Below are 25,618 nucleotides of genomic sequence, written 5' to 3'. Positions count from 1 at the left end.
TGATAAGGACAAAAAAATAATAAAAAACAAAAATTAACCTCACAAAAGCACGTGCATTGCAAATTCCACAAACTTACCATATATGTTGCAGCAGCCCACACCTTTTATTATTATTTTCTTTAGTAGCTTCAAACCCTAGCCTCATAGCCCCACGTGCCTCCTTCCTCCTTCTTTATTTCATGTTTAGGAGCTTTAATAATGATAGTTAGTACTTTCAATGCTCCTATCATGTTCCCGCTCTCGCCATTTTCAACGAAAATGTAATAAACTATCTCTCATAATAATCTTAACTGATGATTTCCTATTTGAACTTTTTGTGAGAATGGAATAGGCTCCCATCTTTCCTAAAATTAGAGAAAGACCTGCTCTCTTCAGACTTAAATGACTAATTGCTTTGGATGACACTTCCTGAAGAGATTCGACCATCATAATACTTTTGATGACATTCTTGTGTATAGAATAATTATTTGGGTTTGCTATTCTTTGTTAGAATATTCACGACTCATTCATTAATCAGTATAACAACTAATCATTTGTATCTAGTTAATGTTGATGACATGCCTTTTCCAAGTTTATTTTTCAAACCATTGGCCACTAATTTCTTGGCCCCCAAAACCATAGATGCTAGTGTGCATTTTCCAATTGAGCTTCATCTGTTGTCCATTGTTTTCTCTACCATGGTTAATGAAATAGTGATAGTACTAGTGTTCAGTTTAAAAAATAGTCAGTGTTTAGTTTACGAAATAGTGATAATATTAGTGTTTAGTTTACGAAATAGTGATAATATTAGTGTTTAGTTTACGAAATAGTCAATGTTTAGGTTACGAAATAATGATAGTATTAGTGTTCAGTTTAAAAAATAGCTAGTTTTTAGTTTAAGAAATAGTGATAATACTAATGTTTGGTTTAAGAAATAGTTAGTGTTTTGTTTACGAAATAGTGATAGTATAAGTGTTCGGTTTAAGAAATAATTAATGTTTAATTTACGAAATAGTGATAGTACTAGTTTACTAATGAAGCTTTGAAAGCTGGGGCTCTGTAAATGAAGTTTTCGAAGCTAGAGCTCTGTAAATGAAGCTTTCGAAGTTGATTGACATGAGTAATCCTCATGAATGTTTATGTTGATTGACATGAGTGATGCTCATGGATGTTGACATGAGTAATGCTCATGAATGTTGAATGAGTGATGCTCATGAATGTTGATATGAATGCAACTCATCCAATAAGATTAGGTCTAGCACTGAATTTCTCATTGTTCTACTATGAGATTCTCAATCAGTCTGATAAAGCTTGCAGCATGGCCAAACAGGAGAACATGCAGGAAACGGAGTGGGAAACAAAAGCAAAAGCGGAGATAAGATTCTTTTCTTATTATTAATTTTATTATCATTCCTTGTCTACCATTTGCAAAAGGGAAAAGAAAAATAAGAAACAAAAACAAAAACAAAAGCAGAAAGCAGAAAGAAAAACAAAAGCAAAAGCAAATAAAAAGAAGCAAACATAATTGCGGTGGTGATGGCATTATGGGCGTGACCCATTGAGCAGAGGGCCGGATTTATTTTTGAATGATGTGATTTTTTTTTATCTTTCGAAGACATCTGTATAAACCCCATCAAAGGGTAATAATAAAAAATAAAAAAATTAAAAAAAAACGGCAAGCCAAAATAATGGGCTGGAACGTTATGTGGAAGGCGAAGACCCATACGCCCAAAAAAGCCAGGCTCTCTATTATCACTAACCAGGTGATCAAAAGTACGTCTAGTACTTCAAAAATTATTCGGCAGCCTGCCGCTATTATCAACAAACCAGGTGATCAAAAGTACGCCCAGTACCCCTTTCCTTTATTACATAATTACATTTTAGTCCCCCGAGTATTTATACGAGATCTAAATACGGAGGCTCTAAGTATGGTACAAACAGTAGTCCCCCAAATCTTCAATCAAAAGAGTCTTTTGGTTTGAGACTTGAAATTCAGTCCATATGTGGGCCGAAGTAACTAGATGTCGTCTAGAACTGAATACTTGATATGAGACGGTGCTCAATCTGAAATGATGCTCAACTAGAAGTAGCACATGTTGCGAAGCTGCTCGGCTTATGGCTTATGTTGCCTTGGTTGGCTCGGCTTGTGGTGTTGAAGGTGATGGAGTCCCTTTTATAGAATAAGGGCTCCCTCCTCAATACATAAGTGATGGGTTAGGAGTGATGCTCACGGCGAGGCGGTTGTTCAGCAGGCGGCGATGCTATCTAATGATGGTGAGGGAGTTCCTTTTATAGAATAAAGGCTCGCTCCTCAATACATAAGTAATAGGTGATCTCTAATGAAAGTGAGGGAGTCTCTTTTATAGAATAAGGGTTCGTTCCTCAGTATATAAATAATGGGCTAGAGTCCCCCAAGTATTTTTCATGAGGCCCAATATATGGTACATAGTGTAGTCCCCAAGTCTTCAGTCAATAGAGTTTGTTGGCTGGAGACTTCAAATTGAATCCATGTATGGGTCGAAGTGGCGGTTGTTTGGAGGCGGTATTTGTACACCCTGCACTAAAGCTTTGTAGGTGAAACTTTGCAAGTGAAGCTTTGAAGCTAGAGCTTTTGTAAATGAAGCTTTGAAAGCTGGAGCTCTGTAAATGAAGCTTTCGAAGCTAGAGCTCTGTAAATGAAGCTAGAGCTCTGATTGACATGAGTGATGCTCATGAATGTTGATATGAATGATGGTCATGAATGTTTATGTATGATTGACATGAGTGGTGCTCATGAATGTTTATGTATGATTGACATGAGTGATGCTCATGTATAATTTTGGAGTACTAGATGTACTTTTGATCACCTAGTTGGTTATAATAGAGGGCCCGGCTCTTTTGGGCATATGGGCATTCGCCCTCCACATAATGTTCCAGCTCATTATTTTGGGCTTGCCGTTTTTATTTTTTATTTTTTATTTTTTATTATTACATTCTGATGGGGTTTATACAGATATCTCTGAAAGATAAAAAAAAAAAAATCACATCATTCAAAAATAAATCCGACCCTCTGCTCAATGGGTCATGCCTATAATGACATCACCACCGCAATTATGTCTGCTTCTTTTTATATGCTTTTGCTTTTGTTTTTCTTTCTGCTTTCTGCTTTTGTTTTTGTTTCTTATTTTTCTTTTCCCTTTTGCAGATGGCAGACAAGGAATGATAATAAAATTAATAATAAGAAAAGAATCTTATCTCTGCTTTTGCTTTTGTTTCCCACTCCGTTTCCTGCATGTTCTCCTGTTTGGCCATGCTGCAAGCTTTATCAGACTGATTGAGAATCTCATAGTAGAACACTGAGAAATTCAGTGCCAGACCCAATCTTATTGGATGAGTTGGTGACAAATCCGCAAGCGCTATGTGCTGGGCAGCCTTGTAAGCAAGCATAGTGTCCTCATAAATAGTCTTTCTCTCTTCAGTAGTAGTCTTTCTCTCATCATAGGCCATAGATTACCTTTCCCAGGCCGGTTAATCCATCATTGAGCTTTAGGATGACTAAAACGTGAACAGGAGCCTGCAGATTGATATCACGAAATGCTAAGACCAGATCATCCTCATATACAATGCTTGATGGGATTTCCTTAGATATGATCTTGTCAAATATTGTTGGAGCTCCAGTGTCGGCATTCACTGCAGCTAACTTTGCAGCAGCCTCCTCGTTGTTTGTAGTGCTAACACGGCACAGGGATCTACGAAAGTGCAGAAGAAGAAAGGAAGTTATGAAATTGGTGTTTGAGGCTTGCACTATCACAAAAGCGCTCACAGTTGTTGTTACATAATTTCTAAACAAAGAGAAGGAGGTGACTGCAGCAGTAACCATTGGAATTTTCACTGCCTTTTCGAGACTCAGGTTTGGAGGCTAAGACGGCAGCGTTTCGCTCCTCGTCCTGCTTGTCGAGAATGAAAGAGGCTGAATTTGTTAAAGTTTGTGTCATTGCATGCAGTGGCAATTGGATCGATGGTCGCAGAGCATAGAGACGCGATGGCTCAAACACTTGTTTCTCACGGACCGGCGCCGGCTCAGTTGTCTTCCAGTTCAACACCTCTACCCACTGAGGTTTTTCCCATCTGTGATATGAAGCAGAAATTGACGCTGACTGCTCCGCCACCATCGTCGTCGAAGGCCGTCAGGTATCCGACTAGGCCTGGGTACGGGAAGGTCGGCGAGAAAGTCCTAAACAAAAGTCCCACCTTGGCCATTGTCGTCAGCTCGGCGTAGCTGTTGGTTACATCGACGGTAGAAAGAGCATGGAGCTGTCATCGTCCTCAGATTTCTTTTTCCAGTGGAAGTACCTCATGGAGAAAGAGAGTATCTGCACCACTTGCCTAATCAGAGGATCTGCACCGTCCGTCAGCCTCCAAGGGTCGAGTCTTGTTTCCCTTTCAGCTGCAAGCCTTTGAGCCTTCTAGAATTCTTTAAGTACGGCCTGGAAATCCTTTGCAAGCTTAGCATCCGCAATCTTCTTGACAACAGTAACTTGGGCATGGTGATCAGTTTCACTAGCTTGCTTGAGCTTGTGAGAAGTATCTTTCATGAACTGCCTAATATGCGCCCTTGTCTTATGCAGCTTGTCTCAGAGTTGAAGGGTGTCTCCGGGGGTGCCGAGTAGAACTCCGACGACGCGCTTGCGAACAGAACCAACAGGTGAACTATCACCTTCTCGATCGGCCTTGACGAGATTTGCTGCGTTTTGATCACATCCATTGCTGGATTTCTTGTGTTTTGAGCACAAAGGGATGCGTCTGCGGCTGCAGCTCCAAGTAATCATACAATTAGTAGTCACTACTCCTCCACCACCAACACTCACACCCCCAGATCTTCACCCTCCCTCTCTCAAATTTAACAACCCACAAAAAGGTATCTCCAAGATTATGCTCCTCCTCCCTCACCTTCTCAAATTTCTCTCTCCAACCATGCTTCTGAAATATTTTTAGAGAGAGAAAGAAAGAAAGAAAGTTGTTTCCTTTCTCTCTAGAGAGAGAGAGCTGGGGGAGGTTGGTTCTTTTTTGGGTTTTGCAGTGACTGTGCAGGTGTTTGGTTCTTGGGTTTCTGCAGATTCACGGTGGTGAGATAAAAAAATGAAAGAGAACCGATGTAGCTTTTCGTGTGGATTCCCACAGACGACACCAAATGTTGATGTACAAAATCGGAGGGGTCTTGGAACAACGTAAATCCGACCGTGAATCTGCAAGAAAGTAAATAACACAAGATGTATCGTGGTTCACCCCAATGTTTGGGCTACGTCCACACTGATATTATGAGCCTTGTGGCTTTGTATGTGAGGAAGAGAGCTTCTAAGAGTGAGAGAGCTCTCTCCCATAGCCTAAGAATTGGTCTCCCTTAATGAGGAGAGTGAGGGGTCCTTTTATAGAATAAAGGCTCCTCATTTATTACATATTTGCCCATTCATTTATTACATAATTACATTTGAGTCATCCGAGTATTTATACGAGATCCAAATACGGAAGCCCTAAGTATGGTACAAACAAGTTTAAGAAATAGTGATAGTACCAGTGTTCAGTTTAAAAGTTAGTCATTATTTGGTTTGAGAAATAGTTAGTGTTAAGTTCTAAAAATAGTTAGTGCTCGATTCTAAAAATAATCAATGATCAGTTGTAAATATAACTAGTGTTGACATGACATGACACAAACTTAAAAAATTGTCCAAACTAAAGATAAAATCACTATTTCGAAATTAAAATAAGCATTGTTTATCAAACTGAAAAATGAAAAATTTTCTTTATTTTTTGTCAAAAAAAATCATGAAACAATGGTAAAAAATAAAGTTAGTGGATGATTTTTTGTTAATAAAAAGTTTAGAGAAACTCTTTTTCATTAAAGATCCCTTTATTTTGATTTTATGTAATATGTACTTTATCAAATCACTAATAAGTCAATTCTCTATACTTTCTCAAAAAAAATATATATATATAAAATATAAAAAATCTCTTTATGCCATCTTCCGCACCACATAAGATCTCTTATTATAAATTAGTTATTAGAGATAGATGACCAAAATGATGGAAACTGATTATCGTCGAATTCTTTTCTTGAGGATCTCGTGGATTCTGTGATCGTAATCGTTCATCGTACGTCGTACAGTCAGAAATTATTTGAAATTTAAAATTTAAAATTAAATGTAAATAGTACGTAACGAAAACTGACAATATGATGCTGCCACAATCACGGAATCCTAAGAAAAGAAACCGGCAAGATCCTTTTCCCAAAAAATCGACTCATGCCAGATCAAAAAACAGGGGCTGCCTCACGCACGTGAGTAGCACGAGCAATATCGAATATAAATTGGTGATTTTCCAACCACGAAGGGCAGCTGCGTATTATTGCGAATAGGGCTGTCCTGTGGATTTGTCGTTGCTCCCAATTCCAACCGAGCAAGACTTTTGCCCTAGATCGCAGCCATGTCTTCCAAGCAAGGTATATTCTTTACGATTGAAACCCTAGATTTTCAAGTTTCAATTCCCAATTCCGACTCCAATTTTTTGTAAACCATAAAATTGGGTTAACAACCCTAAAAATTCGTTAGCTTTCGTTTGGATATTCGAGCCCAGAAATATGAAATTGTGTTTCGTTTTTTAGGTGGAAAAGCTAAGCCCTTGAAGGCACCCAAGGCCGATAAGAAGGAGTACGACGAGGTATGAACTGGGAAAATAGTTAGAGGAATGATTAGGTTTATGTTTGAGGTGGATAATGATTTGTGTTTTGGCTGGATCTTTTTAGCTCTGAATTTCTTTTTACTGTATGTTGAAATTTAAAAATCCCTTTTATTGGGTAAAACTTATGTTAATGGATAGGATGTAGCTGAAATCGTTATCGTGTTTGATTAATCACTAGATAGGAGCAGGGTGATGTTACTCAATACTTTTCCGTCAAGTTTGTATTTTGTAGGATTTGAAGTTATTCAAAGAATCTTTATAAATAGATTTTGCCCATGGTGGTTTGTGACATATCACCGTACGTTGAAGCTCATGGTTTTACAAATACATGTTCAATTTCATGTAGTAGTTAGCTTGCTTTCCTGTGCTCTATAAAATTACTTAGGCTACATAGTCAAAATGATCCTTAAGATTTGCATAACTCATCATTTTGGTCCCTAACATTTCAAATCAATAAAAGTGGTTCCTAAGATTGTCCACCATCCATCATTTTAGTCATTCCGTTAAAAACTCCGTTAAGTGTCCCGGAACTCTTGGTCGGAAGTTTGGGCAATTTTCAAAGCTTCGTAACTCAATCGTTTCTTAATCAAATTCGATCCATAATATATCAAAATAAAGATAGGAAAGTATAGAATAAGATTATATCTATTTGGAAGTCCAATGGTTACCGGAGATGGCCGGAAAATAGCCTCAAAGTTGACTGGTCCGAGGGAAAACTTGAAAACTCGCCGGAAACTTGGTAAACTTTAAACGTTCATAACTTCTTCAATACTCAACGAAATCAAGTGATTCAAAAACGAAAATCATGCTTCTCAACGAGACAAAGAGAATGATACTTTTTTTTACGGCTAAATCGCCGTGATTTGACCGGAAAAATGCTCAAAAGTGGCTGTCTTGGTCTCGAGTTAGCCACTTTTAAGCAGTGTTACGGACAAACCACGGTGATTTAGCCATCTAAAAATGTACTATTCTCTTCGTCTCGTCAAGAAGTATTATTTTCGTTTTTGAATCATTTGATTTCGTTGAGTATTGAAGAAGTTATGAACGTTTAAAGTTTACCCAGTTTTCCATTTTTCTCTCGGACCAGTCAACTTTGAGGCTATTTTCCGGTCATCTTCGGCAGCCATTGGGTTTCCAAATAGGTATAATCTTATTCTACACTTTCCTATCTTCATTTTGATATATTATAGGTCAAATTTGGTTAAGAAACGATTGAGTTACGAAGCTTTGAAAATTGCCCAAAACTTTCAGCCAAGAGCTCGGGACACTTAACGGAATGATCAAAATGATGGACAATCTCAGGGACTATTTTTATTGATTTGAAATGTTAGGGACCAAAATGATGAGTTATGCAAATCTCAGGGATCATTTTGACTATTTAGCAAATTACATATAATGTCCCTTGCAATAATAATCTTTATCTTCTATTGTGCAGTCCGATTTGGCCAACCTTCAGAAGAAAAAAGATGAGGAAAAGGTGGGTTTATTTTTACCATAACCCGGCTCCTTTATCGAGTGTTTTGATAAATTATTGATGAAATTATCATGCTTGTGATAAACAGGCACTAAAGGAGCTTAGAGCCAAGGCACAACAGAAGGGGTCATTCGGAGGTGCTGGGCTCAAGAAAAGTGGGAAGAAATGAGTGGGTTTATCCAACCCCAAGCTGGGATACAATATATCGATCTTGAGCTGTAATTACGAACTCTATTGTGTTGGCGTCTTTCAATTTATGCGCTGTTCTAGTTTCTAATGTGCGCTAGATCTAGCTTGAGTGAATTTCAGTGTGCAACATTATGACCCAGTCTAAATAAATTGAGTTTGTCTAATCTGAAGCTTGTCTGATCTGTCTTTTTGAGCTTTCTTTGCAGTGTTGCCTTGTTTGGTTTGGTTTGTTATTCACAAAAAATATCAATGAGGTTTCGAGATTGGTGCTCTCATATCGCACAACCTGCTGGTCTATTTTTGTGTGAAGTAGAGAAACATAATATGAAACAACGCAAAAATCCCGCAACTCTGATTAACCAAGATTTTGATTTGCTTAACAAAAAGGCATTGCTATTTATATATATCTAAGTAGCAACAAGCGTTACGTTCCAGTATTATTCCCAAAAAAATTACTTCAACTGTATCTATTCATCCTTCAGCAGATGCACTCGCTACTTGGCAAAGCTTTGACACGCGCAAGGCAGTACCACATACAAGTGAAATATGCCCCACAAACTCTGGTTTGATGCATATCTACTGCTGCCCTGGGTCTTCTGGGGTTTCCTTGTCTGCATCTTCCTCCTCTTTCTTTTCTTCCTCTTCTTCGTCTTCTTCAGGAGGATCTGCTGGCAGTGGAGGCGGTAAAGGTGTTTTCATTGGGCTAAACTGGGGAAATATATCTGGTCTCCTAGCAGGTTTCGGCCATTCCCATTCCTTCAATGTCAAGAAAATGCACACAAGATAAGTATATCTAAATTTACAATTACTCAATCCTATACTTAATAATCCATACGATAACAACAACAACAACAACAAAGCATTTTCCCACTAAGTGGGGTCGGCTATATGAATCCTAGAACGCCATTGCGCTCAGTTTTGTGTCATGTCCTCCGTTAGATCCAAGTACTCAAGTCTTTTCCTAGGGTCTCTTCCAAAGTTTTCCTAGGTCTTCCTCTACCCCTTCGGCCCTGAACCTCTGTCCCGTAGTCACATTTTCGAACCGGAGCGTCAATAGGCCTTCTTTGCACATGTCCAAACCACCGGAACCGATTCTCTCATTTTTCCTTCAATTTTGGCTACTCCTACTTTACCTCAGATATCCACATTCCCAATCTTATCATTTCTCGTGTGCCCATACATCCCACGAAGCATCCTCATCTCCGCTACACCCATTTTGTGTACGTGTTGATGCTTCACCGCCCAACATTCTGTGCCATACAACATCGCGGCCTTATTGCCGTCCTATAAAATTTTCCCTTGAGCTTCAGTGGCCTACGACGGTCACACAACACGCCGGATGCACTCTTACACTTCATCCATCCAGCTTGTATTCTATGGTTGAGATCTCCATCTAAGTTTCCGTTCTCTTGCAAGATAGATCCTAGGTAGCGAAAACGGTCACTTTTTGTGATCTTCGCTAGATTGCTCCGGTCATTAGTGTGGATAAGTATATAAATGGATAGAGATAGGAAAGCAAACACAAGATGTACGTGGTTCACCCAGATTGGCAACGTCCACGGAATAGAGGAGTTCTCATTAATTGTGAAGGGTTTACACAAGTACATAGGTTCAAGCTCTCCTTTAGTGAGTACAAGTGAATGATTTAGTACAAATGACATTAGGAAATATTGTGGGAGAATGATCTCGTAACCACGAAACTTCTAAGTACCGGAGTGTGGTATCGTCTTGACTTGCCTTTTCTGTCTCATAGGTAGATATGGCATCTTCTCTGGAAGTACTCTTCATCCATCCAGGGGTGGTATCTGTAACTGGTGGAGATGCACAAGGTAATGTATCAATTTCACTTGAAGCTTACTTGTAGTTTCAGGCTTGGTCAAGCGCGATACAAACCATGTAGTAGAAGTCCCCCAAGTCGCCGAGCTAGGGGATCTGCTGAAAGAGGTGACAGACAAGGTAAGCAATCAGAGCTCCGGCTGATTGTTCACATTCTCCCTATCTTGCAGGCAGCATGAAGGATAAAGAGAAGAAAAATGAGAAGAGATTATATGGGATACTTTTGCTTTTGAAGAAGTAACTTTCCACAGGCTTATTCTTGAACTGGGCTGGAGGGTTTTCTGGTTTCCTCCAGAGTATAAGGCCGACTGAAGAATTTGAGGGTCAAAACAAGTCCATCAAATCTAGAGTACGTTCGACCCTACTGATATGGGATACTTTTGCTTTTGACAGAGTAGTGGATGTATCGGCACGTGTGCTGTTACGCTTGTCTCCACATGCTTCCTTGTATCCTTCTCACTTGCCCTATCTGTTCCTCAGGTAGATGCGGTATCTTCCCTGAAAGCATAAGATGTTGAAGATGAGTACTCGAGAGCAATGCCAGGTAAGTAATCAGGTAAGGGGTTCCAGGCAGTCAGTTCCTGGCTGGAAGCTTGATTCCAAATGCTGACTGATTGCTCTCTTTCTCATTGTCTTGCAGGTAAGAACAAGGCCAAAGGAAAAGACAGGGAAAAAGCATGATATGGGATACTCTTGCTTTTAACCCTGATGATATGAGATATTCTTGCTCTAGTATAGCTTGTTTACAGAGGTGTTATCGGGGGGAAAGAAAGCTGAATATTTCGAAAGGCTTCGTTGGGAGTGCCCTCTCAAATAAGAGGAAGGGTTGAGCATTTTTGCAGGTCTGCCTGTCCGTTAGGGATGGAGGTCGACATATATAGGAGTCTCCCTAACATCAAGTAATAATGTAATAATGCTATTCCTTTACCCTGCTTGGTCATAGCACGGTAGTGGGAGCTGCCAGCTTCACATGTTTTAACTCTGTCAGAGCACTTTGAAAAAGTGGTCTGTGGTATCTGGAAAGCTGATGTTGCGTGTGAAGATTACAGACAAGCTTTATCCAAGGAGATCCGGCTTTTGAAGTTGGGAAAGTGGTGCCTCTTCGGTTTTGAACAAGCAATCCTGTCGGGGATCTGGCTCTCGAGATTCGGAGAACGATGCCTCTTCGATTTTTGAGAAAGCAATCTTGCTGGGGGTCTGGCTCTCGAGATTCGGAGAGCGGTGTCTCTTCGATTTTTGAGAAAGTAATCATGTTGGGAGTCTGGCTCTCGAGATTCGGAGGGCGGTGCCTCTTCGATTTTGGAGCAAGCAATCTTGTTGGGAGTGTTTTCTCGAATGTGAATAAAGGTTGGGCATGTTTGCTAGTCTACCTTGCCACGAAGCACAGAGGTTGACACACCGGGACTTTCCAATTATCCAGCAGTGGTACTGTTCCTTTACCCTTGTGGGTAATAATATGGTAGCTAGACCTTCAAAATTTATGTGTCTAAACTTTGTTAGTGTTGTTTCTTTGCTATTCTTTTACCCTTCTTGGTCAGAGAGATGTAGTGGGAGCTGCAAGCTTCACGTGTCTCAACTTTGTCAGAGAACTTTGGAAAAGTTATCTGTGGTACCCATGAGCTACTGTTGCGTGTGGGAAGTGGGTGATTGAACAGTACGATTCATGTGCTTTCTACTTCGCCAGAAATCTTCGACAGAATGCCCATAATTTCCGCAAAGCTGAGTGTGCGTGTGACAGGTGCTGACAAGGCTGGAAAAGTAGGTGCCTCTTCGATTTCTGAGATCGGCCCTCGTGGTCTCTGAGCAGCCCAGCTTTTGAGAAAGCAAGCCTCTTCGATTTCTGAGATCGGCCTTCGTGGTCTTAGAGCAGCCCAGCTTCTGAAAAAGCAAACGCCTCTTCGATTTCTGAGATCGACCCTCGTGGTCTCTGAGCAGCCCAGCTTTTGAGAAAGCAAACGCCTCTTCGATTTCTGAGCAGGCGCCTCTTCGATTTCTGAAGCTTCGTCGAGTGCAGATTTTTATAGGAGCTGACATTAAGTTCCAAAGCACACTTGAATATCCACCAGTATAAGCTCCATTCTTGCACTTCTAAGATCTTGATTTGTCCGACCTCTTCTCTCTTCAACACCTTTGAAAATGTCTGGCCCCTCCGACCGTCGTTTTGACTTGAACCTTGTTGAAGAGGCAGCCCCGCCTTCTCCAGACAACATATGGCGCCCATCCTTCGTCTCCCCTACTGGTCCTCTTACCGTTGGGGATTCCGTGATGAAGAATGATATGACCGCTGCGGTAGTGGCCAGGAACCTTCTCACTCCCAAAGATAACAGACTACTTTCCAAACGGTCTGATGAGTTGGCTGTTAAGGATTCTCTGGCTCTCAGTGTTCAGTGTGCAGGTTCTGTGTCTAATATGGCCCAACGCCTATTTGCTCGAACCCGCCAAGTTGAATCATTGGCGACTGAAGTGATGAGTCTCAAACAGGAGATTAGAGGGCTCAAGCATGAGAATAAACAGTTGCACCGGCTCGCACATGACTATGCTACAAACATGAAGAGGAAGCTTGACCAGATAAAGGAATCTGATGGTCAGGTTTTACTTGATCATCAGAGATTTGTGGGTTTGTTCCAAAGGCATTTATTGCCTTCGTCTTCTGGGGCTGTACCGCGTAATGAAGCTCCAAATGATCAACCTCTGATGCCTCCTCCTTCTAGGGTTCTGTCCAGTACTGAGGCTCCGAATGATCCCCCTCCGGTGCCTTCTCTTTCTGGGGCTCTACCGACTGCTGAGACTTCTCCTAAGCAACCTTTGTGAAGGCTCCCTCTTGTTTGTTTATTTTGACTCAAGTATATGTACATATTTGTAACTTATCGGGGATATCAATAAATAAGCTTTCCTTCATTTCAACGTATTGTGTTAAATACACCAAAGCCTTCTTCGCTAAATTCTTTGAATTTTCTTTTATTGAAGCTTGTATGTTGAAGCTTTGTGAGTGGAGCATGTAGGTTGAGGTAGTGTTCCCTTAATTTCCCGAGTGAGGAAAACTTTTCGGTTGGAGACTTGGAAAATCCAAGTCACTGAGTGGGATCGGCTATATGAATCTTAGAACGCCAGTGTGTTCTGTCCTGTGTCATGTCCTCCGTTAGATCCAAGTACTCTAAGTCTTTTCTTAAGGTCTATTCCAAAGTTTTCCTAAGTCTTCCTCTACCCCTTCGGCCCTGAACCTCTGTCCCATAGTCGCATCTTCTAATCGGAGCGTCAGTAGGCCTTCTTTGCACATGTCCAAACCACCGTAACCGATTTTCTCTCATCTTTCCTTTAATTTCGGCTACTCCTACTTTACCCCGGATATCCTCATTCCTAATCTTATCCTTTCTCGTGTGCCCACACATCCAACGAAGCATCCTCATCTCCGCTACACCCATTTTGTGTACGTGTTGATGTTTCACCGCCCAACATTCTGTGCCATACAGCATCGCCGGCCTTATTGCCATCCTATAAAATTTTCCCTTGAGCTTCAGTGGCATACGGCGGTCACACAACACGCCGGATGCACTCTTCCACTTCATCCATCCAGCTTGTATTCTATGGTTGAGATCTCCATCTAATTCTCCGTTCTTTTGCAAGATAGATCCTAGGTAACGAAAACGGTCGCTGTTTGGTATTTCTTGATCTCCGATCCTCACCCCTAACTCGTTTTGGCCTCCATTTGCACTGAACTTGCACTCCATATATTCTGTCTTTGATCGGCTTAGGCGAAGACCTTTAGATTCCAACACTTCTCTCCAAAGGTTACCTTCCCACTGTAATCTACAATGAAATCCTTATCGAGACCATTCCAGAATGCATATGCTATATCTAAGATTATATTTACATAACAGTTACTTGTAGGTTAGGATGGAGAGTGAAGCAGACTAATAAATCATGCAACAAGCACCAGGTCAAATGAACCAGTGCACCTCTCAATGCTGCCTTAACCTAAGACAACACAATGTTGGAAGGACTCAACTCATTTCATATATGTTTAGCTGACAAATCACAAAATTGGTTGAGCAATTTCATTGCTTGAAATCTTGTTAACTTATTGGCAAGACACCGGTGTACACTTATTAGAACTCAATCAAAAGATGTTAAGTAAGGACAATCCAATCAACAAGAAGCAAGAGTGTATTAGAGATCCCTAGTTTGGTATGTGCGTGTGTGTGTATGTGCGTCCTGCTCGCTCGCACATACACACAAGTATAGTTTACACCAGAGGATGGGATAGTTCCACTACACAAACAGGCCATTGGCATTTGGAATATTGCTTCCAGAATATATAAGTTCCCAAGTACCCATGAAATACCCAACAAACAGGAACCCTCATGCTGCTAAGAGCTCAACTGGACTAAGTGAATTGATCCCAACAGGCAAACATTACAAGCATTATGGTACTTGTATAAGAAAATACTGAAAAAATAAACCACTTTTTGGACACAAAATAGAGCACAGAAAGTGTTCGACAAAATTACCCACAGAAAGATTGAGATGGGTTAGAAACTTACAATGGGGAAATCGAGAGGGGAGCGACGGGTCAGCTTTTCCTCCTCGGGAGCCATCCGAACGACAGGGCTTTGCGTCTGACGATTGAGAAAGGTTAGGGGTTTTGGGCGGAGAGTGATAGAGCAAACGAGATAACGTTTATACTGGTTCTGTCTGAAACTACACCAGAAAGAAGGATATGGAGAAGGAGGAGAAGAAGAAGAAGGTGTTGGTAATGGCTGGATTACGGCGGGCAGAGGCAGCGTGAGGCTCCGCAACGCCATATTTGGGTCGGGAGTTTGGATTACTGAGTTTCTTACTGAGACTGATATCGTATCGCATTATGCTGCTACTCTTCGGGACTCTTTAGTGCTGACCCGATGCAACTTCGGCAAGTCTGCGCCGGGCTCCCACCAATCAATTAATCCGGCTCCTGAAATTTGATTAAACAGTTATGAATAGGGAGCCATTTTAAAAGTTATAATAATTTTAGCCGTTGAATCAAATTTCAAGAACTCGGATTAATTGATTGGTGGGCTTTGGTGGGAGAGATCCGGAAATGATCTCCTCCCATCCACGCCGACTCAATCCACAAATCCAATCCCAATTCTTTTCTTTATAAGCCCAAGTCTAAGTAATGGGTTGGTGGTAGGGGTGCAACTCGAGCGAGTTGGGCGGGTTGGAAGGTCAACCCAATCCTAACCCAACTTTTACAATTCGTGCTCAGGTTTGGGTTGAGTTTCATTCGGGTTTAATTGGGTTATGGCTCACTTGGGTTGGGTTCGGGTTGCTTAACTTTTTCAAGTTTAATCTTATAACAACTTTGTTTCCAAAAATTCCTAAAAAAAATTAAGCCAAGTAGCATCAAAACTAGCTAACTTTAATTTCATAAATCAATCAAAGTTGTTGAGCAATTGCTTCAAGACACAAAGAATTTAGGTTTTGGAGACTAACAATCTACTATAAAGCTTTAGCATTTAGAGACTACGAATATCGGCTGACTAATCAAAACCTCTTATTCCCTAAAAGTTTAAGTAATTATAAAGGGTAATTTATTAAAAAAATATTAGAAAGGGCATTGGTTTTTGGACTTGGCTCACTTGGGTGTAGTATGAGCATTAATTGATATGGGTTACAATCTGGTTAGATTGGGTTTGGTTAGTCGGGTTGGGGATGGACGGGCAAATGATCAACCCAACTAAACCCAATCAATGAACGGGTTGAAATTGGGTAGGGTTTGGGTGGGTTATAACTAAAAAAAACCCGCTTGTTCGGGTTTAAAGTCGAGTTAGACATTGACGGATTCGGATTGGCCCAACCCAAGTTGCAACCCTAGTTGGTGGTTTGGGGAAAAAAATATAGGTATTCACTGATTTCTCCCACGCAACATGTAAGCAGTTGTCAATTTTTTTTCATAAACTTTCATTTTAGCTAATTACCTCTTCTGAGTCTTAATAATTGGACACAACTAATGATTTGTTTTCAGCAAACATTTTCTATGTTGTTGATTATTCTTTTTGAGCAAATATTGCAACAAAAAGCACTCCACTTATGCCCTGCCAAAAGGATTACGATACAATGGGGTTTACCAAGTCAAAAAAATGTTGGAATACAAGTAAGAGCTTGTTTAATATCCTTCTTATATCTAATTCTCTATTTTAGTTACATTCATCATTTCTGAAAAGAAAAGAAAATATTTTCAAATTGAATACCACAATACTGAAAGTTATTCACAATTATATGTCAGATTTGGATTTTCACTTAGGTGGTGCTATTCACACACCCAATTTTATCTTTCACACATCATCTGTTAATTTCTATCATTTGATCGTCTTCAATTCATTTAATTCGACATACAAAAATTGTCAGGGATGTGTGGAAGATAAAAAGCCGTATGTTGTAAAATCTCATCCCTGGATTTTACTATTTAGTTTTACGTATTTCGTGTTTATCCTCGACTGGTGCCCCCAATTGGTGCGGTGCCCCATCTAGACGACGTTCCAATTTTGGACTTGTCTCGGTGAAAGAGGGAAAAAAGAGAGAAGGGAGAGAAAGCAGAGACAGAAAGAAGAAGAAGATGAAGTCATCGGCTGCCACGTGGCAGTTTGAGGGAGTTTAGAAATCTAGATTAAGGGTCCATATTTAGTCAAGCTAGGGAACCAAAATGAAGTTTTCATTAAAATTTTAGGGACTTACGAAATTATCCAATATTTGGCAGTTGGGTGTAACAATCTACCCCCTTTATAAAAATTTCGTCCCCGAAATTTACAACCTTAAGCAAATAAAAATAGATGCTAACTCCTCATCAGGTCTTCCGTTTCCCACGTCGCTTCCTCAATAGCGTGGTTCCTCCACATCACATTCACTAACGGGATAACTTTGTTCCTCAACACTTTATCCTGTCAATCAAGAATAGCCACTGGTTCTTCGACATAGCTAGCATCCTGACTTACTTCTAGTGGCTCTCACTTAATGATATGAGAGGGATCTGATACATATTTCTGAAGCATAGAAACATTGAAAACGTTGTGAATCAGAGACAACTCCAGTGGTAACTCCAATCTATAGGCAACTGCACCAATTCTTTCCGTAATCTAATAGGGACCGACGTATCGAGGACTCAACTTTCCTCGCTTACCAAAACGAACAACACCCTTCTAAGGAGTCAACTTCAAGAATGAATAGTCACCAACCTTGTACTCAAGATCCCTGGAATGTTTGTCCACGATGTTTTTCTGTCGGTCTTGCGCTGCTTTTAGGTTTCTCTTAATCAGCTGGATGTTCGCATTGGTAGTGTCCACAATCTCTGGTCCCAGCAACACTCGTTCGCTAGCCTCTACCCAACACAACGACGTCTGACACACTCTCCCATACAGAGCCTTATAAGGTGCCATACCAATACTCGAATGATAGCTGTTATTGTATGCAAACTCAACCAACGGCAGATAGCTATCCCAGCTACCCTTCCACTGGAGAACAGACACTCTCAACATGTCCTCTAATGTCTGAATTGTCCTCTCAGACTAACCATCGGTCTATGGATGATAGGCAGTACTAAATAGTAACTGAGTACCCATGGCAATATTAAAAGCTTTCTAAAACCTGGAAGTAAACCTGGGATCTCTATCTGAAACAATGGAGACAGGTACACCATGAAGTCTAACAATATTATCGATAAATAACTTCGACAACTTCTCCAGTGAATAGGTCTGTCAAACAGGCAAGAAGTGAGCGGTCTTAGTGAGTCAATCGACAATTACCCAAATGTCGTCCAATCTCGACTGTGTCCTCGGCAAACCATACACAAAATCCATGGTGATGTCTTCCCATTTCCACGCTGGTATCGGAAGATTTTGCATCAGTCCTCCAGGTCTTTACCTCTCAACCTTCACCTGTTGACAAATGATGCCTCTACACACATAATCTGCCATATCCCGCTTCATTCCTAACCAGTAATAAAACGGACGGATAGTGCGATATAATTTAGTGTTTCCCGAATGCATGGCATATGCTAACAGGTGCGCTTCATCCAGGATTTCCTTTTTCACTGCTTCATTATCATGAGGCACATACAGTCTGTTTCCCCACATCAAGGCTCCATCCTTTCGGATAATAAAATTTTCCTCTTTTTTTTTTCCACCGAAATCTTTATGTCAGCACATTCCTGATCAAGCTCTTGGGCTTCTATGACCATACCTACTAAAATGGGTCTAACCTGGAAGTGTACCAACCAAGCTCCCTAATCACCTACTTCCACCAAAACACCCGTTTCTCGATAGTAGCGGAACATGAATAGCTTGAAGGGATGCAAGTTGTCCTTGATACTTCCGACTAAGTGCATCCGCCACTACATTGGCATGTCCAGGATGATATTTGATCGTGTAGTTATAGTTAGTGATAAGTTCCATCCATCTTCTCTGCCTCAAGTTCAAGTCTCTCTGCGTAAAGATATACTTGAGACTCTTATGATCAGTGAAGATGCGACACTTCTCACCGCACAAGTAATGTTTCCAAATCTTCAGAGTGAACACCACCGCACCAAGTTCTAAATCATGAGTAGGATAGTTTCTCTCGTGGATCTTGAGCTGTCTGGAAGCATAATCAATGACTTTATCATACTGCATCAGTACACAACCCAAACCTGACAGAGAGGCATCCGTGTACATCTCAAACTCACCGCTATCGTCTGGAAAAGCAAGAATGGGAGCTTGAGTGAGACGCTGTTTCAGCTCTTGAAAACTCCGCTCACAAGCTTCATCCCATTTAAATTCAACTTCCTTCCGAGTCAACTTATTCAAAGGTAAGGCAATCGCTGAGAAACCCTTAACAAATCTTCAGTAATAGTCAGCCAGTCCTAGAAAACTCCTTACCTTTGTAACATTCCTTAGTTGCTCCCATGTAGTTATTGCCGACACCTTCTGAGGATCCATACTAATTCGCTCAGTAGATACTACATGATTGAGAAAGCTGATCTGGTTTAGCCAAAACTGACACTTGCTAAACTTAGCATACAGTTGCTGACTTCTCAACCTTTCCAGCACCAACCTCAGATGCTTTCTGTGTTTACTAACACTCTTAGAATAGATTAGAATATCATCGATGAACACAATTACAAAACGGTCTAAAGACTCTGTACATCAAATCCATAAATGTTGCAGGTGCATTCATCAATCCTAAAGGCATGACACAGAATTAAAAGTGTCCATACCTAGTGCGGAAAGTCATCTTGGGTACATCTTCCTCCCGAATTAGTAGCTGATGATAACCTGAGCGAAGATCGATCTTAAAGAAGACCTGAGCACCTTTCAACTGGTCAAACAGGTCATTGATCCGAGGTAGAGGATAATGATTCTTCACCTTTACTCGGTTTAGCTGTCGATAGTCGATGCAAAGTCTCATCGATCCATCCTTCTTTTTGACAAATAAAACAGGAACGCCCCAGGGAGACATGCTGGGTTGGATGTAACCTTTATCCACTAACTCCTGAACTTGAATCTTCAATTCCCTCAATTCCGCTGGTGCCATCCAATAAGGTGGTAAAGAGATAGGGTCTGTACCTGGAAGTAAATCGATGGTAAATTCAATTTCCCTCGCAGGTGGTAACCTTGGTAAATCCTCCGGAAAGACATCGATGAATTTCTTCACCACCGGCACATCCTTAGGACTCAACAAAGGTTTATCCCTCGTCACTACATAAGGTAAGAATCCCACACATCCCCTATTCAACAATTTAGTCGCCTAGATAGCGGAAATAATACTATTGGGAAGGATTCGTCGCTCACCCAGAAATATGATCGACGGTCGTCTAGGCCGATTGAACGTCACAAATTTCTCCCAACATGCGACGTAAGCACGGTGCCTGGATAGCCAATCCATCCCTAAAATAACATCGAACTCTGCTAAATTAAAAGGAACCAGATTAGCCTCCATCATTTCTCCTTCCACCACTACTGGACAACTTTTATACTCCCACTGAGCACAAAATAGATCTCCATGCGGCATTTGTACAAGCATATCATAGCCAAGCGCCTGAAGGTACTGTCAAATTATGTGATGCTGAGGTCACCCTGTCGAAACTTTAAATACTCCTGCCTCTTTCTCAATCTATAACTGGGGCTTAGAAAATAAGTAATAAAACGTTTCCTGAAGGCAGCCCATGTCATCCAAGAACCAGGTGGACGAGATTCCTTCGTTGATTTCCACCAACTATTAGCATTGCCCTGAATAAATTAACCTGTTGTGTTTGCCCACTCATTTAGTGGACACTTCATAACCTCCAGAATATCCTCCATTTTTTCTAACCACTGCTTAGCCTCTTCACAATCTCCCATAGATTTCAACTCAGTAACCCCATGGCTTCTAGAGATTTCTAAATACGTCTGATTCGGCCTATGACCTGCAAGAGCATTCATTAATGCAGAGGTAAGCTACTGGATTCCCCCCATTATAAAAGAAAGAGGTCGTCAAGGCATATTCCCACCAAGATTAGCCATGATTCTGACAGGAGCAACCAGATTTAGGAAGGCTGAAATTTACCAAATTGGTGAAAAGAAACCCTAACCATGTTCTGATACCAATCTGACACGTCCCAACCCTGATATTCTCTGAATACCTGGATAGGCACGTGTTGGCCGACACCCGAGGGTGACGAAAGCCATTTATTGAATACAAGAGTAATGGTTAGGAGAAAATAAACATGAATAATCATTAGAATCTAAAGGTAATAAACAAAGTTTAAGGAAATGTCTAGAGTGCACAGAATACGTTCTAATTCAAGATCACAAAAGGAAAGATCTTTATAAGATATCACACAGTGAATGATAGACTGCTACTTGTAGGGGAATGCCTCGTACGTTGTCTCGTAGTCCTCGTTTCTAAGACCTGAATGGGGGTGCAAAACAAAGGTGAGTAGACCAAGTTCATATTTACAATACTAATAAAATAGTTATCAAGATACTAACCCCCACAGTTTATATAAAGAAAACTACTAGCATAATAAGTGATAGGTTTACTGAAAACCCTAGCATGCCAAAAACATCTCAAAGGTCATATCGCAGAAAAACATCACGGAGATCAAAATATCAATCGTCTCACAGATCATCTCGTAAGCACGGTGTGTTGCCAGTAAGATCACTGAATAAATATAACTCCTGGCCGTATGCCAGAACCATGGTCTCTGCGCCTCTAGCCAGAGATTACCAACTCCCGGCCCAATGCCTGCTCTGTGTCCCTTAGCCTATAGCTAGGGATTATTTCTCCCTACCTAACTGCCAACACCAGATCCTCGCCTCAGGCGGCATAATGTCCACTAGTTACGTACGAATAGTTACGCCTCTCAAATATAACCACTTCATAGTATAAAGTCATCCATCGTCTATACAATAAATAGGGGTTTTGAAAACATGTTCTAGCATCCTATCGTCATCCATCAAATAGTCTACCAGTTCATGGTTTTTATAGAAAATATGATATATTAAAATATAGCTCAATATAGGCCAACAATTAATTCCTTACAAAATAACGAGACGATAATCAACATTTCAATAAATTCATAAACTCGTAAAGCATGCATTTCATTTATGCATTAAACTATAAAAGTATGCAAATTTTAGAAGAGGCCCACTCACCGTACACCGATGGTGCAAAGCTGTACCAAAAAGGAATAATGGAATCACCGTTAATAATTGCACCTATTCACATAAAAGGGAACCTTTAGTCAAACTCTATTCAAACGATTGAATCTGGGAAAACGGACTTCAAAAACAAGTCTAGGACGTTGAAATTAGCCTAGGAAAGGTCCCAGACTAAACCTCGAAAAGTCAACAGTCAGAGTCAACGGGTTAAAGGGTCAGACTGGGCTTGGATTTGGGTTGGGCTGATTGGGCCCTAAGGGTTTTGGGTCTCAAGGGTAAACGGGCCAAAGGCCCTGATCCTCACAAGGCCTAAAGACCTGTGTGAAAGGGTTTAAGGAGATTGAGCTCAAACCCTTAACAGAAAATGGCCCAAAGGGCCCTATTTGGTTTAAAACAATTTAAATAAAAGAAACTAAAAAGGAAATGGGTTTTGGGTTGAAGAAAGAACGGGCCGAAGACTCTATTAGGAATGGCCCGAAGGCCATTTGGGTTTTAAAACAATTAAAACAACACAACTGACTAACTAAACTGAAGGGGAAAAGGGTTTTTGGTTGAGTTCACCATGGGCCTAACGCTCGAGTGTACCGGAGAAGAACACTGGAGCTTCTACAGCTCCGGCCGACTGCAAACATAGCCTTTAGGGTCCGATCTAGGTATCAAAATGAAGCATAAGATGAGAGGAGTGTGTTTATACCTTCCTTTTACGGTAGAATGGTCAGAGACGACCGGAAAATCCCTCAACTCATACGGGTTCACCGGAGATGGGTGAGCTTTCCCCCGAGTTGATTTCGTTCTGAAACCTCGACAACAACACAATAAAATCCATTAAAACACCATCACGCATGAATCTAGGACCAAATAGAGGGAAATTCAAGGCTCACCTAACCGAAAAATTAAGAAAACCTCGCAGGAGGTTTCTGGGTTTCGTCCTCGCAGCCACGGGAAAGAAAAGGAAAGAAGGACGAGGTTAACGATGATGGTTGTGGCTTCCTCTAGCAGGAAATGCAGATGGGTGCGTATGGGTGTGTGTGTGTGTGTCTCGATGAAAGAGGGAAAGTAAAGAGAAGGGAGAGAAAGCGGAGAAAGAAAGAAGAAGAAGATGAAGTCACGGGGGGGGGGGGTAGGGTATAGAGAGAGAAATATGAGGAGTGTTGGGCTGCTGCCACGTGGCAGTTTGAGGGAGTTTAGGAATCTAGATAAAGGGTCCAGATTTAGTCAAGCTAAGGAACCAAAATGAATTTTTCATTAAAATTTTAAGGACTTACGAAATTATACAAATATTTGGGGGTTGGGTGTAACAATCAAATGTGAGGAGTGTTAGGGTGTTGGGGTGTTACCATGTGGCAGTTTGAGGGAGTTTAGGAATCTAGATAAAGGGTCTAGATTTAGTCAAGCTAGGGAACCAAAATGAAGTTTTCATTAAAATTTTAGGGATTTACGAAATTATACAAATATTTGGGGGTTGGGTGTAACACATCCACCTTCTTTGCCTCAAATTTAGCTCATTATAGGTGAAGACATACTTCAAACTCTTATGATCGGTAAAGATGCGGCACTTCTCGCTGTACAAGTAATGTCACCAGATCTTTAGAGCAAATACTACTGCACCGAGTTCCAGATCATGAGTGGGGTAGTTTTTCTTATGATTTTTTAGCTGCTTGGAAGCAAAGGTGATGAATTTCCCATGCTACATCAGAACATAACCCATTCCCGACAAAGTTGCATCGCTGTAAATCTCAAACTCACTGCCATCGTCCGGAAGAGCAAGGACGGAGGCATAAGTAAGACGCCGTTTAAGCTCCTGAAAACTCCATTCACAACTCTCATCCCACTCTAATTTGACCTTCTTCCAGGTCAACCTAGTAAGAGGCACGACGATTGCCGAGAAATCCTACACAAAATGTCGGTAATAGCTAGCCAGTCCCAGAAAACTCCTTACTTCCATAAAGTTCCTAGGCTGTTCCCATATATACACTACAAAAATCTTATGAGGGTCCACACTAATTCCCTCAACGGAGACCAAATGTCCAAGGAAACTGATCTGGTCTAGCCAAAACTGACACTTATTGAACTTTGCATATAGCTGATGTCTCCTTAACCTCTCCAACACCAACTTCAAATGTTTCTTGTGCTCATCATTATTCTTGGAGTAGATCATGATGTCATCGATGAACACAATTACAAACCGATCAAGATACGGTCTGAAAACTCTATTCATTAAATCCATGAAAGCTGCAAGTGTATTGGTTAACCTAAAAGGCATGACACGGAACTTATAGTTTCCATACCTAGTGCGAAAAGTAGTCTTCGGTACATCTTCATTCTGGATCAGCAGTTAGTGGTAACCCGAATGAAGATCAATCTTAAAGAACACCTGAGCACCTCTCAGTTGGTCAAACAAATCATCAATCTGAGATAAGGGATAACGGTTCTTCATTGTCACTCGATTCAGTTGCCTGGAGTCAATGCAAAGTCTCATCGACCCATTTTTTTTCTAACAAATTGTACAAGAGTGCCCCAGGGAGACATACTAGGTTGAATGTAGCCTTTATCCACGATCTTCTGAAGTTGAATCTTCAATTCTCTTAACTCAGTTGGTGTTATTCGGTATGGTGCCAAGGAAATGGGGTTGGTACCTAGAAGTAAATCAATGGTGAATGGCGAATTCATTCACCATTGGCACATTTCCAGCACATAGAAAAGGTTAATCCAGCGTGACTACATGGGCTAAGAATCCCACATACTATTCTAGAGAATTCATCGCTCACCCTGAAACGTGATCGCTGGTCATCCAGGCCCATCAAAGGTCATGAATTTCACCCTACATTTGACATATGCATTGTGCCTAGATAGCCAATCCATTCCTAGAATGACATCGAACTCCACAAGTTTGAAGGGAATCAAATTGGCCTCCAAGATTTCCCCTTCGACAATAACTGGGCAATCCTTAAAGTCCCATTGTGCACATAATAGATCTCTAGGTGGCAATTGAATGAACATATCAAATCCGAGCGATGTAGGTTGTGGGTTTACAACCCGTGCAAATGGTGAGGATAAAAATGAATAAGTGGCACCTGAAAAATCAAAACACGAGCCCAGTTACCACAAACAAGTAACATACCAGTAATAACTTTGGGGTTCTGCTCACCTCCTGCTGAGTCATGGCGTTGATACGCCCATAGACCTGACGTCCCGAACCACTATTACGGCCGCCTCGAGTCCTAGGACCCTGGCTGTTGCGGCCTGCTCAATTCCTCTGAGCACGACTGCCTGAAACTACTCCAGAATACTGCGGTTGTCTCGAAACAGAAAACTGAGTACTCTAATTGCTACTCCCACCATAACTCTGAGTAGCCAAAAAATTACCCCCACCGTAACTCGAAGTACTTGGATTATTACTCCCACCGTAACCTGAACTAGAAGAAAATTATCAGATAAAGGTGGAGTATCGTAATTTCAGGCTATGTTTCCAAAGCCGTCACACCTGTAACACTCGACCAGATTAGCTGTTGGAGATATGCCCTGAAAGTCAATCTTTGGAAGAAACCTTTCAGGACAATGAATGGATGTATGGATGATTCTTATACATCAAATGGCAAAGATACTAATTAGGATTATCTCTATAAACGATATATGTCATAAATAGTGAATCCATGGACAATGGATTGATGGAAGAAGTAATCTAATGATGTTAGACTACAGAGACCTTCTTCACATAACCATCATGTCCAAAAAGGTTCCTGGTCATAAGATTGTCAGAGGGATACTGACAATG

General features: G+C 40.9%; 2 protein-coding genes and 1 long non-coding RNA gene across 3 annotated transcripts; 1 reads left to right on the top strand and 2 right to left on the bottom strand.

Annotated features, from left to right (window-relative positions):
- Positions 1 to 3,454: 3,454 nt before the first annotated feature.
- On the bottom strand, positions 3,455 to 3,838 carry LOC126633869 (adenylylsulfatase HINT1-like). Its single transcript, XM_050304406.1, has one exon. The coding sequence runs from the start codon at positions 3,836 to 3,838 to the stop codon at positions 3,455 to 3,457; it is 384 nt and encodes a 127-aa protein (XP_050160363.1).
- A 2,449-nt stretch (positions 3,839 to 6,287) lies between these two features.
- Positions 6,288 to 8,520, top strand: LOC126583218 (uncharacterized). Its single transcript, XR_007609694.1, has 4 exons — positions 6,288 to 6,454; positions 6,617 to 6,672; positions 8,129 to 8,170; positions 8,256 to 8,520. It is a non-coding gene; the product is annotated as an uncharacterized LOC126583218 (long non-coding RNA).
- Positions 8,521 to 8,681: 161 nt separating this feature from the next.
- LOC126583216 (uncharacterized) lies at positions 8,682 to 15,114 on the bottom strand. Its single transcript, XM_050247542.1, has 2 exons — positions 14,734 to 15,114; positions 8,682 to 9,112 (listed from the first exon to the last, which is right to left on the bottom strand). Exons 1-2 carry the CDS (start codon positions 14,992 to 14,994, stop codon positions 8,933 to 8,935), a joined length of 441 nt encoding a protein of 146 aa, XP_050103499.1. The 5' UTR covers positions 14,995 to 15,114; the 3' UTR covers positions 8,682 to 8,932.
- Between the last annotated feature and the right edge of the window lie 10,504 nt (positions 15,115 to 25,618).

This window comes from Malus sylvestris, chromosome 9, assembly GCF_916048215.2.
Source record: "Malus sylvestris chromosome 9, drMalSylv7.2, whole genome shotgun sequence".
NCBI classification, from domain to species: domain Eukaryota; kingdom Viridiplantae; phylum Streptophyta; class Magnoliopsida; order Rosales; family Rosaceae; genus Malus; species Malus sylvestris.
The sequence above is the reverse complement of the archived record's forward strand: the minus strand, read 5'-3'. Positions and strand labels throughout refer to the sequence as shown.